General features: G+C 36.9%; 1 protein-coding gene across 1 annotated transcript in view; it reads left to right on the top strand.

Annotated features, from left to right (window-relative positions):
* The window catches only part of LOC103716927 (rho GTPase-activating protein 7-like), a 38,685-nt gene extending 25,493 nt beyond the window's left edge, over nucleotides 1–13,192 (top strand). The window contains exons 16-22 of the mRNA XM_008805128.4: nucleotides 3,242–3,302; nucleotides 3,381–3,464; nucleotides 4,523–4,636; nucleotides 4,727–4,896; nucleotides 7,225–7,294; nucleotides 12,491–12,679; nucleotides 12,760–13,192. Coding sequence (XP_008803350.2) covers nucleotides 3,242–3,302; nucleotides 3,381–3,464; nucleotides 4,523–4,636; nucleotides 4,727–4,896; nucleotides 7,225–7,294; nucleotides 12,491–12,679; nucleotides 12,760–12,948 — 877 coding nt within the window. The 3' untranslated portion in view covers nucleotides 12,949–13,192. The remainder of the gene's footprint in view (nucleotides 1–3,241; nucleotides 3,303–3,380; nucleotides 3,465–4,522; nucleotides 4,637–4,726; nucleotides 4,897–7,224; nucleotides 7,295–12,490; nucleotides 12,680–12,759) is intronic.
* Nucleotides 13,193–13,396: the final 204 nt, after the last annotated feature.

The raw sequence follows: 13,396 nt of genomic DNA, 5'->3' as shown, positions 1-13,396 counted from the left end.
GCAAGATTGTCATTTGTGTAATATCTGACTGTATTTAACTTTTCATAACACATTCTACATCCAAAATCACCTTTATGTTCTGTTTTATGTTTCTCTAAATTATAGAAGATAAATTAATTTAAAGTAACAAAGAAAGATGTGAACTATTTAGCTATGAGAAATTATGGAGGAGCTATATTACCATTCCCAAGTTCTGTGCACCAATAATTTAGTTACTGCAATAATGGATTAGAGATCTCAGTTGCATTATCTCCATCAAAGTGTCATGTCCCAAATCCGGGCTATGCTACCATGGGGTGCCGCCCACGATAACATGAAGCTGATCATAACAACCTGTAACAAAATTCAACGCATACAAAATATAATAATAATGGTCCAAAGTCTTTCATCAATTAAATAAGAATATGGAGCTTCTAAACCCAAAATTCTCATATATTCCAAAACCCATATTTTAAAAATCCGTAAAATTATTAACTACAAGTCCATAATCAACTAATAAACTAAAATCCTACTACTAAAGCCTCTTAGTATGATTTTTGAGCCTGGATCACTTCCAGTTCGTAGCTTCCTTATTTGTTTGAAAAGCGAGCTACACCGCTGAGTAAGTAAATCTTATACTACCTTACTAGATCAAGCATATTTTTTTTACATAAATCAATGCAATTATTTAAAGAAAATAACTACCATTGCAAAATAAAATATTTAAATATACAATATCATAAAACAAGTCATAAATCAATCGTGCGTGTAAAACAAGTCATAAATCAATCATGCTTTTGCATATGCATAAATCATGCAAATTTCATAAATATAGTTTTAAGTGCATACTGTCAATAAAGTCATAAATCATGCTAACTTCATAAATAAAATCATAATTTTTGTCATTTTGCTACATCATAATTCATAATAATTTTCGTGGACTAAATGCTAACTTCATCTTATACCTGTGACAAGGCCGTTATTGAAAACATGCCAACTACTATAACTCACTAGTAAGGCTGTATACCAAGCTACTATAGCCCATTGGCAAGGGCCGTATGCCAAACTACTATAACCCGCTAACGAGTGTTGTATGCCAAGCTACTATAACCTGTTGGCGAGGGCCATATGCCAAGCTAATATAAACCGCTGGCGCCAACTACTATAGCTCATTGGCAAGGCCGTACATAGTTATCTGAGGGCTCATAGTTATATTTTTTAACAAGAAATATAAGAGCTGGGGTGATGGGTCCGACATGCTGCCCAGGTATGATAGGGCTCATCAATAGTGAGTTTCTAGGATACTTAACAAGAGTCAGGGTGATAGGTCTGACATGCCGTCCAGGTATCAGGGTGGTTCAGGGCCTCTTCATAGGGGTCAACTTGAGTCCATAGAAAAGGAAGACAGGACCCTCTATTAGGACCCATGAATTAGATAAGAGAGAGTAAAGAGAGAAACAAGAGAGGGATGGGTCTTCTTTCTCGTTCCTTTTTTTTCCCTTCTTTTTCTTCTTTGGCAAAACAAGGGAGGAAGGGAGGCTTCGCCTCTTAGAAGAGGAAGGGGAGGCCGAGGTTGCCAGAGACCTTACCAAGGGGCATGGTCGATGGCCAGAGGCAGCGAACAATTGATGGTGACTGGCCGGCGAGAAAATAGAGGAAAAAGAGCCCGAAAAATAGGGAAACATGGGCTTTTCTTCGTTTTTGGCCATTGGCCGTTCACTAGCAGCCATGGCTTCACCATGGAGGGTCATAGGGAGACCAAAGAAGTTGACTATGGGTTTGACGTCAAGAGGCAGTGGCACTAGAGGCTAGAAAAGGATAAAAACGGCAAAACATGGGCGAAACAGGGGTTTCTTCTTTCTTGGTTGATTTTTGGTGAAATCGAGGCCGGCAGTGCTGATTCAAAGCTCAAGGAAGGAGGGAAAAGCAAAGAAATGGGAGATCGGGGCTTACCTTGGCTACGACAAGCATCACAACCTTGATTTCTGGCAGGCGCAGTGATGGGATACCTTGATCTTGAAAGGAGAAAAGAAGGAGAAAGAGAGACGATGTGGAGTGTTGCTCAATGATGGAGTGTCGCGAAGGGGAGAGGTTTCCTATTTATAGAGGAGACCTAGGGTTTTGATGGTCCTAGGTCTACGATTTCTTCTCGGAGTCGCCAGAGCTTTGGATGGAAAGTAGGCTCCCATCGGGAGTCTGCCTCCTCCCATCACAGGGGAAGCACGCATGGGTCTAGTGGCTGGGTCAGCATCTGGGTTGGGCCAGTCAAGTGGATCAGGCCCTGACGAAGCCGTCACACAAAGTACTGGTCTCCTCTTCATGACAACAGAGTTTTGTTCCACCTCATTTGCTGTGTCATGTTAGAGGGAAAGATGTCATGGATGAGAAATATGGAAAGAGATTGAGTTCTGCTTTATTTGAACTGAGAAACAGAGAAATATTTTCATATTCAACTTTTGATAGAGTTTTTAGCAATTCTGGATTTTGGCTTCAGATCAAATATGGCCAGACAAATTTACCTTTCTAATTTGTAATGCTTGATGTCAATATCCTTTATCCTTGTTACACTTTTCTAGTTCTAGTAATTATGTTTAAAATTCTTTTAAACTAAGATTTGCCATTCTATGACACCTTATTTCTTGTAATCTTGAAGTTAAACTGGATTTCTTGTAATCTTGACGTTACTGGACTTACACTCCTACATTATCTATATGCACATTTTTGTGCTAATGCAGATTAAAAGGTAGTTGACCAACACTACTGGATTTCTGTAGTTCTGCTTGATTTCTTGTAATCTTGAAGTTACCGGACTTACACTCCTTCATTATCTATATGCACATTTTTGTGCTAATGCAGATTAAAAGGTAGTTGACCAACATAGCTGGATTTCTGTAGCTCTGCATGCTTTGGCATGAATTTCTTCTAAAATAGATTTCTTTTTCATGCATTATATATTCTGGAAGTTCAGTTGTGGGTGCGTGACCAACATGACATTTCTACAAGAACCAGTATCAAGTTAAATTCTGCTGACGAAAAATTGCTGTTGTCAAAGATGTTCCATGATTTGAAATTTAGTTATGAAATTGTGGAACTGTTAGAAGAGTTGCTTGAACTATCCAAGTGTAACCGTGCCTATGAAGTTTTATCTTATCTATTTTGGCTAGAACTTTTCTTGCTGGAAGACAGTAATAACAAAAGAAATTTTTCTTTCACTTTCTTCATCCCATATATTCTTGATAAAATATAACACATCCTCTGCCAGGCTTGCTATTCAAAGGCTTGAGATCACAAAGAATGACCTCCGGATGAGGATTGCAAAAGAGGTATGGGAAGAAATTCTCTTTGGGGAGGATATAGAGTGGCTGACATCTTACTGACATTTATGGAAAATACTCTCTCAGGCCAAAGGAAATGCTATTCTACAGGCAAGTCTGGAAAGAAGAAAACAGGCTTTGCATGAGCGCCGCTTAGCTCTGGAACAAGATGTATGTTACTTTCTTGCATCCTTCTACCGAAGCTTCTTAAGTTTCATTTGTTTGTTTGCTTTAAGTTGGAGTAGAAAGTTCCAAGACTAATCTCCAAACAGGTTATGGACTATTAAAAAGTTTCTTGCTATATGATTGTACGAAGTATTTGAAAAATCTTTTCTGCGTAATATTCAACCTTCGTAAACTTTCGCCCTGTAGGTGGATCTATAATATCCTTATCTGATTGGGGGTTGTAAATGTGCTAAGCTCGAGCAAGCTAGGCCAGTTCATGCTCGGCTCACTTTGTAATCAAGGCGAGCTCGAGCCAGCTTGTGTAATGTTGAGCTGAACATGAATTTGTTCATGAAAAGCTCGTTTGAGAGAACATGGAGAAATTGACATCTTACAAAGCTTTTATGTATCAAGTACTATAGTTGAAATACATTCTTCTATGTATAAAGTTTATTGAATTTTAATATTTTTAAGATAAAACTAAATTTTTATTTGTGAATAATAATTAAAATAATATATATTATATCTATTCCTATTTCGAGCTTAATATAGCTGAGCTCTAGCAAGCAAACCCAACTCTAGCTCAGCCTGTTTGCTATTCCAGTGAGCTGAACTTGAGCTGAACTCAGGACCAAACACAAGCTGCTCACAAAAGCTTGCTCATTTGACAGCCCTAGATTGGATGGAGTATGAAGTTTATCGCAACATATTTTATGAAAATTCTTAGTTTCTTAAATTCATTTTTAAGAATGTTGAATTAGATATGTTGGTTGTGGGTTTGTATTTTGTTGACATGGTCAAATATGGTATAGATTTGGGATTGAGCATTCGTCTAACCTGACCCAATTTGATCTGACCTGCTTGTATTGCTGTCCCTACCATGAATGACTTGGTATTATAGGAACGAAGTGCAAAAGTTATATATGCGAAGTATCTGATATGCAATCACTTCCCTTTCTCATTTCTGGTCATTGTTTGCATTTATTGAAAGGCTGTTTTATCTTAAGCAACTATATGCCTTATCTGAAAATATGTTCTTAACATTCTGTTGATGATGTTTTAAGGTCTCGAGGTTGCAAGAGCAATTACAAGCTGAGAGGGACCTTAGAGCTGCTCTGGAGGTTGGCTTGAGCATGTCTTCTGGACAGTTGTGTAGCTCACGTGCCATGGATTCTAAGGTCTGCATGTTCTTTTCCTGCTCATCATTCTTCGAATAATGTAATGGATGCCATTGGGTATGACATTATGCTTTTTAACTTTCTCTGAAGACAAGGGCAGAACTTGAGGAGATTGCCCTTGCTGAGGCTGATGTTGCCAGGTTAAAACAGAAAGTTGCAGAACTCCATCTTCAACTTAATCAACAACGTCAAAATCACTATGGATCTCTCTCTGATGCATGTGATCGCTATCAGCACCTTCCAGCCCATCTTACACAACAGTAAGACATTTTCAAACACAAGGAATTTATCATGCTTCTTACACTTAGGCATGTAAACACTAGTTCTATATATCAAGGCAATTGTTAGTGTTGGTATATCATCACAACTTTTTATATTTGGATATCAAGTACTTTGTTTGTGTAAAAAGGTTATTTAAGATCCTATGTTAAGATGTATATTTTGTATCTACACATGTTCCTGAATATATAGGGCATCATAAACAGACAACACCTTTATCATTTGGAAATTGTCAGGAAGTTGTTAGAACCATGGATTTGAGTGCTGGTGCTGATGGGCATGCTGGTGAACTGTGCCATGACATTGCTGAAACAATGAAAAATAAAAGAGAGAATTGGCCTGGAACTTAGCACAACTAAGACGTATTGATCCATGCCAATTTGACACAGGTTCATACCCATGCATGCCCAGTGCCAGCACCCTGTCAGCACAGCATGACATGGTAGGCACCTGTATCTTCAGATACTACACCTCTCTTCTTATATCTCAATTTATTTATTTCATAACAACCTTCCATGTCATGCATCTAAGTGCCACTGGAAATCTGCTCCAGTTTGTAAAGCTGGTTCTAAACATTATATTAGGCTTGTAATTGTAATTTATTTATGGCATAAATGAGTTCTTGAATATGCAAATGATTTGGAAAAGCTGACAACGAACATAGGAAGTGCAACCAACTTGACATTATGTCTGCTTATCTGATCAAGTTAAACATACAAGGCAAGAAATATCCCTTGCTGTGCTGATTTATCATGAAAATCAAATCAAGTACGTCTGAGTGGCAAAAAGGCCATATCGACATTTGAGAAGGGCACTAGGTTGATGGGATTAAAATTGTAAACCTGGTGCAGATAAAGAAACCACCAAAAATGGCCAAAAGATGCAGGTAGAGCCAATTTTAAGGCCAAGAATGCTAAGTGACACCAAATTGAAAGCAAATGGTTAGGAACGTGTGAGAACTGAAACACGGCCATTAAAAAAATTCCAGATGTTCATGTCTTGATGAAATCGTTACCAAAGGGGATAAAGGAACTGCAAGGATAGGAAACTTGAGTAGGGTCCAAAAATGTCAAAGAATACTTCTGATGTGGGCATAAACCAAGGGGAATCGATAACTATATTTTCTTAGTATTTTTGTATTCTTTTGCTAATTTTGATTTAATTTTTTTGTTTTTTATTTTAGATTTTCAAGCAAAACTAGGGCTAAAACTTCCAAAATTGAAACTCTTATAGTCTAACCGAACTTTGGTAAATAAGAAGTATGACTTGATTTAGATGGGTTTGGTTGGATGGTTGAAGGACTTATATAAAGACAAAAAATGTTATTAGGTAAATCATTGTTGGCTACAGTTAGTGCAGTCCTTACTGGGTTTTGATGCCAAAATTTTTGTTTCTAATGTTATTTATGAAGGACCAATTCTTTATGTCAATTTTTTTTTTCTGGCATGTTATTGAACCAAATAAAGGCCCAATTAAAGTTGACAACTAGACCTGTTGGTGCCTAGGTGTTTACCCAATTTCTATCCAACCTGTTTTTAATCATGGTTCCATGCCCAATCCAATGGCAACCTGTACTGTGCCTGACATAACTAACCCATACCAACTCTGCCAATTAGGGGTAAGGTTAAGAGGTTTCTGCAAGAGATTTTTGGGGAGAAAAGACTTCTCATGGGTGCATGAGCAAGGAAGGATAAACTGCTGTTGGTTCTTATCATCTATTACCATGATGATGCTGGCAAAGAGTTAAGACAGAGACAGTTGCACTAGTGGGGATCATGGATTTCATGTGTCTGAATAAATACATGTGATTGCAATATGAAAAATACGCAGGATATTGTAATTTGTTGGCTAGCCTCAAACTGGGTTGATATTGACCTATAGTCGAACTTGATTAAATCTCCAGGTGTTTGAAGTTTGCCTGAAACATTAGTTCCAAATGATTTTGACAATTTGACCTGATGATATACTGCCTGGCTTGGTCTGACCTGATCTCCGACAAGTTTCTTTTACTTTAGATATCTTAAATAAGGAATGACTTGTCAATAAGTAGGTCACATGATTGTTCCTTGTTGTGTTATATTTGCATTAAATTCTTCAACCAAGCGAACCTTTTTGTTTCTTGGCATGCATGATAACCATTGGTTTAACTTTTGGTTGATAACTGAGCATATCTATGTAATTATGTATGCACTAATATATTAATCAACATAAGTTGCCTGCATGTACTTGGTTATTTACTTGATCTCATAGAGAAACTCTATTGTCTGATCTTGTTGCCCCATTTTTTTTTGTTTTTAAATATTTTGCAGAAAGATTGTTCAGCAAGATTTTGATATGAGCCTTGCTTTCTGCAACCATGAGAGGAAACAGATAAACGAGGCATGTCTAACCAATTCCCTTTCTGTGTGCTTTTATATATAGTCAAATTCTTATTTTGTTATTTGTTGACAGTGCACATTAGTTGTTTATTCCGTTCTTCCTTCTTTGCTTAATAGCTGATTTTTTTAGCCTATTGCTATTTTAGACATTTCCTCTTTGATTTCTGGTGACATCACTGTCCCCAGAGTATTCTTCTGCAGAAAATCCTCTTGTTTTGTCAGATAAGTATGATCTACGAGCCTTTCGAGCAAGTAATATTTAGTATTACTTCAACTTTTTTAAATCTATATGCAAATAATTTGGACAAAGAAAAACCCATGGTTTCCACTTTCTAGAGACGAGTTCTCAGACGAGTTTGAAATACTTAAAAGTGATAAAGAATTGAAATTGAAAAAAGAAATTGATATTGAATAAAAACATGGTAGTATGAAAGAATTGATCAATGACAAGCGATTTGAATGCATCATGGTTCGTCATACTGGCTCGAATTGGGTGGTACTAGTCGTGCCATGCCAGTACCCGGTATAGGTGGCATACGGACATTCGGTATGCCAAAAAGATCCTGTACCGTACCGACATTGTGCTAGTGTAGCACCAATACTTAGAAATGATAAAGAAATTGAAATTGAAAAAAAAATTGATATTAAATAAAAACATGGTAGTATGAAAGAATTGATCAATGACAAGCGATTTGAATGCATCATGGTTCGTCATACTGGCTCGAATTAGATAGTACGAGGCGTACCATACCAGTACCCGATATAGGTGGCATACCGACATTGGGTATGCCGAAAAGATTCCGTACCGTACCGACATTGTGCTAGTATAGCACCAATGCGGGGTTTGGTACCGAGACGACGAACCATGGGATGAATGCTTGACTCTATTTAATAGTATGTTTTATCTTCACAGTAATAATGAATATAGGATCATTGAAAATGGATCAGACATGTATCAGGTATTAGTATATCCATATCCATATCCAATTTTTTTGGTGAACCAAAAATACTGGCATGAATGCTAATGAGATGCTGAAATTTGAATCTATTGTTTGAACTGATATAGATTCAAATTGGAGGTATGTGTATGAATTGGATGGTTAAACTTTCTGGGTAGGATATATTTCCAAGCCTACAAGCATCCAGACTTTTATTACTTCTATAAAGCAAGCAGATGATAATATGATACCAATAAAGAAATAACCATGTCTACCTAATGACATGACTCCTTTAGTGGATCCTAATAGTTCTTCTATGCTACAGACTGTAGGGATGAAACGTACCAGATTAAGAATTTCGCTGTATGGAAGAAAATTATATTGAAAACATGTTGGGTTATCTCTTTTTTTTCTTTGGAGTGTATTAGACCTATATGTGACCAAATAGGGTCAAAGATAGATTCAGATATCTGGATACAATTTGGATATTTGTCTATCCTAGGATTATCTTCTTTCTTTGATGGATATAAATTAAGGTTAGTTGGACACAAAAATGTGTCCATATTTGGGTAGATTCAGATATAAGAATGGATCCAGATGGGTATTTTCTGATCCATTGTCATTTCTATAATGTAGAGAAATTTAACATTGTTATCATGTTCTTAACATTTAATCATAGCATTGTTATGTTGTTATTCTATCTATAGTTTTTCTGGTTATATTTACATAAACAGCAATATAATTAATATTTTATCTGAGATGATTTTAACATTTGTTGTAAAATGTGATATCCAGATCATATTCTATCTTTGGACTACTTTTGAGATATGACCAATTACTGAGGTACATTTAAGGTGCAAGTTCACATAAACCCATAAAATAAGGGGTATTTGAAAATTCGTATTAATGTAGATGATCTGCAGGATTTTGAGCTTCTGTGATGTGACAACCACAATGTGTACCAAGTTCAAACAAGACAAATATTTACCCGAGTGGAGTAGGCTTCTCCATGTGCATATACTTGTTTAACCAATGACTACCTCATGGTTTCTTGGATGGCCATCCCTTTCTCCATTTTGTTCATGCCAACAACTTGTCCAGATAAAACTATTACAATTTGAAAATGCTTCCATGACTTCCCTGTTACCTTTTATAGGTTGGATGAAGATGAATATGTTGGTGTCCAGGTCTATCTGATTAGGGCAATATAGGCTTTGAAGACCATTGCGCATTCACCTGTTTAGTGTACTTCACTTTATTATGTGCACGTTCATCGGATATTTTCTCATTGGTGGTTATGTGATTCTGATTTAAGTTTTGGCTAGGGGCTCAAACAGTCGACTTTTATAATGTGATGGACTACTACGGGTGCTGCTTGTTTGGGTTGGGTCAGAGTTGGCTTGGGTCAAGTGAAAACAGTCATCTCAAAGGTGTATGCTGCCCTTGGTCACTTCATGTAGTACAAAAGTGAATCCTGTATACAGATGGCCACACAGTGGAAACAGGAAGCTTGAATATGCCTATGTTCCCATATATGAAGCTTTGGTAGATGCAGCTTGGTAGGGATTGGATCACGCTTTGGTCTAAAGTTCCCCTTTTCTTATCCTCCTCTTCTGTCTCATCCATCTGCTCTCCTACTCATTAGGTCTCTCCTGCTTGTGCCCTATTTTTCCTATTCTTCTGCCTTCCCTCTTCTACCTCCTCTAGGCCTCACAATAAATTTTCTGGTTTTATGAATTTTTAGTGAATTCTATATTCTAGTTTTCAGATTATATATTTCTAAGTATTTATCAGGTATGAATCACAAGGGTGGTCACAGAACTGCCTAGATGCTACCTTTTAGAGTTACCTGAAACCACATTGCTTTTTGTAACCTTTTTATTTTGGAATAAAATTTACAGTGGGTAGCAAGAGAAGAATGCTATTCTTCTAGGTAAATGATATTCTTCTAGATGTCTTTCCCCTTTAAACACATCTATTACACCAGCCACTTTTCCTCAAGATTATGTGATATAGGCGCATGCAAGACGACTTTTTAAGGGAAACTGAGAATCTGAGATGGCAGATCCAATGATTGCATAACAATGTCTATGCACGTGTCTCCAAGGATAGCGTTACCCAATTATGTTCCCTATGAAACATATATCTAAACCTAATTAAAATATATAAATGTACATAATTATATATAATTGTATTCTAGGTTTAAGGTCAGCTTTTGCTTGGGGCTCAAGCCAGGTTGAGGTTGCTCAAAACCATTTTGCTTTGAAAATCTAAGGCATGCGTGACCTTGGCCTGTCTTGGGTTTATAGTCAGCCCTAGATGTGTCAGATACTGCAATGCTACAGGAAGCAGGCTTATAGTACTATTTCTATAATGCCAAGCCTGGAGACTTTTGCTATCAGTACACACTTGCAATATGGGTATTGGCTAGGACAGTGTTTTCTTTGTTTTTGACGGATACCAGGAAAGAATGGAAGTGGATAATTTTAAAGCTAGTCTGCATGTGACAAAGAATTTTATGGCCATCAGTGGGACCAGCCTCGGTGAAGTTAATGGCAGTAAATATCATGCTATTGACAGGACAATTATGTTTATGCAAGTATTAACTGATGTTATAGGTGCTTATGACAACTTGCTGATAAAGCTGCATAAGTTTCAATTTATCCTTGAAAATAACATATTGTAAAAGGAGCTGCACTTCTTGTGTGTTGTTTGGGGGAGTCATATTATCTAGCATAGAAAATTTGCACACATAATCATCAAAGACTGATTGGATCTGGAAACAACTATATAAGTAGTTTGAATGAGCCCATGGATGGCAAACATTTAGTTCTTAGAGATGACCACTTTAAGTTAATTAAGAGTTATAAGAGTGGTGTTGAACATAAATGAGACATGTTTGCAGAGGACGTCTGCACTCATAAATCTGATGGATCCCTTCAAGTTCATCATGGGCCCCATCCATGATCAGATTAGACCCACCAAACACTGCATTTGTGCAGCTCACAATGCATGTAGGTGCCACTTTACTACACATTTGCTTAGGAGTGGTCTTTGGAATGGAGCAATGTAGAATCAGATTCTATAGCGAAAGTTACTGATGCTACCTGCTAGATTGCTTGCTTGTGTAAGTCTCTTGTAGGATATGGCTGCTTGACAGGTTCAGTTATTTAATAAAGCATTTGTTTTGTTGTATAGACATTTCAGTAAGATGCTTTATACCTTTAACATGCACCTATCATTTCCTTTAACAACTGTTAGTCTAATGTCACAACATCAAAGTATGATAAGTTCATCACTTGTCATCAGTAAATGATGATTGACATCTGATGTGCATAATCTAGTGTACTGAGATTTAGTTGGAATGCTCAATGACACCTAACCAAATATTATTTGATGTTTTATTGAACATAAATTATTATAGAGTTTTTTGCATGAATACCCTCCTAAGTATCGAATTTTGCATGAATACCCTTCCAAAAGTGATATTTGCATGTATATCCTCGTAAAACACTTGTTTTGCTATTTTATCCTTTTTTTATCTTTGTTTTTGCATATGTACCTATGCCATCTAACGTTGTTAAAAAATTAACGGTTTTAAATTAAAATGACTAAAACACCCTTAATGGATAGATGTGCAAAAGGAAACATTTATAAGGTGATCACGATGGAAGATAACAATATAATTTCAAAATTTTATTTTATTTTTAATTAAAATAAATATGGTTTTTTATTAACGGTGTTAGAAGAACCGTTATATTAGGAGCATTTGTGCAAAAACAGTGTTTTATGAGGGTGCAGAAATAAATATAAATTTGAAGAGGGTATTCGCACAAATTTGAATTTTTAATTTTTTAGAAGGGTAGTTATGCAAAAACCCCATTATTATATGAAGCCATCCTCATTTCTTTTGGTACATAGTTCTCATTTGCTTGAAAACTATATGATGTAAAGAGTTACTGGGGGAATATTACTGGCAGATTGAATTTGCACTTCAATTGTAGAATTTACAGTAATACTAGTCTACTGGATTTTATGTCACGTTATAATGGAGGAACTATGAAAATATGTATACTCATTGTATCCCATGTTGATATTTTGATATAAAAACCAGAAAAAATGCAAATGTGATAATTATGTCACGAGGGATTAAAGCTGGTCGACAAAGTAGTGAGGGTGTGAAGGCCTGTTGACAGGCCAGCATAATTTTGCTGTGAATGAATGTCATCTCGAATGTTAATGCTCAGAACTCATTGCAGGAGAGCTCATCTGGAACAGATTGGAGGAACATTAAGCCTCAAGTGCCACCTCATGCTAGTTCCAACAAGCTTTCTCGTAAACTTTCCTTGGAGACAGGTGTAATCGAATTAAAAGGTATGGAAGCATCAACAAGCATGTCATCAGAAAGCATGGCTGCCATTGCTAATGATACTCCCAGAACAACCGAGGTAAGGGAAGCCATCCATCAGAAGACCTTGACCAGTTTTACTTCCGTGCATAATTGTTAACCAAAAGTTTGTGCCATCAGGGTATGGAATCTCAGAGGCCACCTCCGGTGGCATCTTCTACTTTGGTGGAACTGACAGCTCGTCTTGACTTCTTCAAAGAACGGAGATCCCAACTCATGGAACAATTGCATAGCCTTGATTTGAGCCATGGAGCGCCCCCACATGGATTAGCATACAAATCCTCCTCTCCTTGGAACAGTCCAAGCTGAGAGAAACATGTAAACCACTTGTACATCCTCTATTCGAGTCATCTGTATGTTTCGCAATTTCGTTTTTGATTATGTTGTATGAATGGACACTTCTGGCAAAGTTGTTTTATCTTGTAGAGAGTAGAAGAGACCAGTGTGAAATTTTGGCTCCTGGTTTTCACTTGTGTCATTTTGCCCTTGTAAACTGGAGAGATTATATCAGCTGTATTTAATCAGTTAAAACCCCAATTTTAAACTCCTGCACTTCAACAGCAATGCTGCTCAACAAAGCTGATCTGACAAGTAGCTTACGGGGAAGTCTTTTGGATTCAGCAAATGAAATACTAGGAAATATACATTAGAACGAGAGATTGGTTTACCCTCTTCTTTCTTGTTTCAGTCAATATATGTCACGATCTAGATTTGGAGCATGATTTGCTATGCCCTAGATTTGGAATATGGTTTGGCT

Source organism: Phoenix dactylifera, unplaced genomic scaffold (genome assembly GCF_009389715.1).
Source record: "Phoenix dactylifera cultivar Barhee BC4 unplaced genomic scaffold, palm_55x_up_171113_PBpolish2nd_filt_p 000026F, whole genome shotgun sequence".
NCBI classification, from domain to species: domain Eukaryota; kingdom Viridiplantae; phylum Streptophyta; class Magnoliopsida; order Arecales; family Arecaceae; genus Phoenix; species Phoenix dactylifera.
This window is presented reverse-complemented; position numbering and strand designations above follow the sequence as displayed.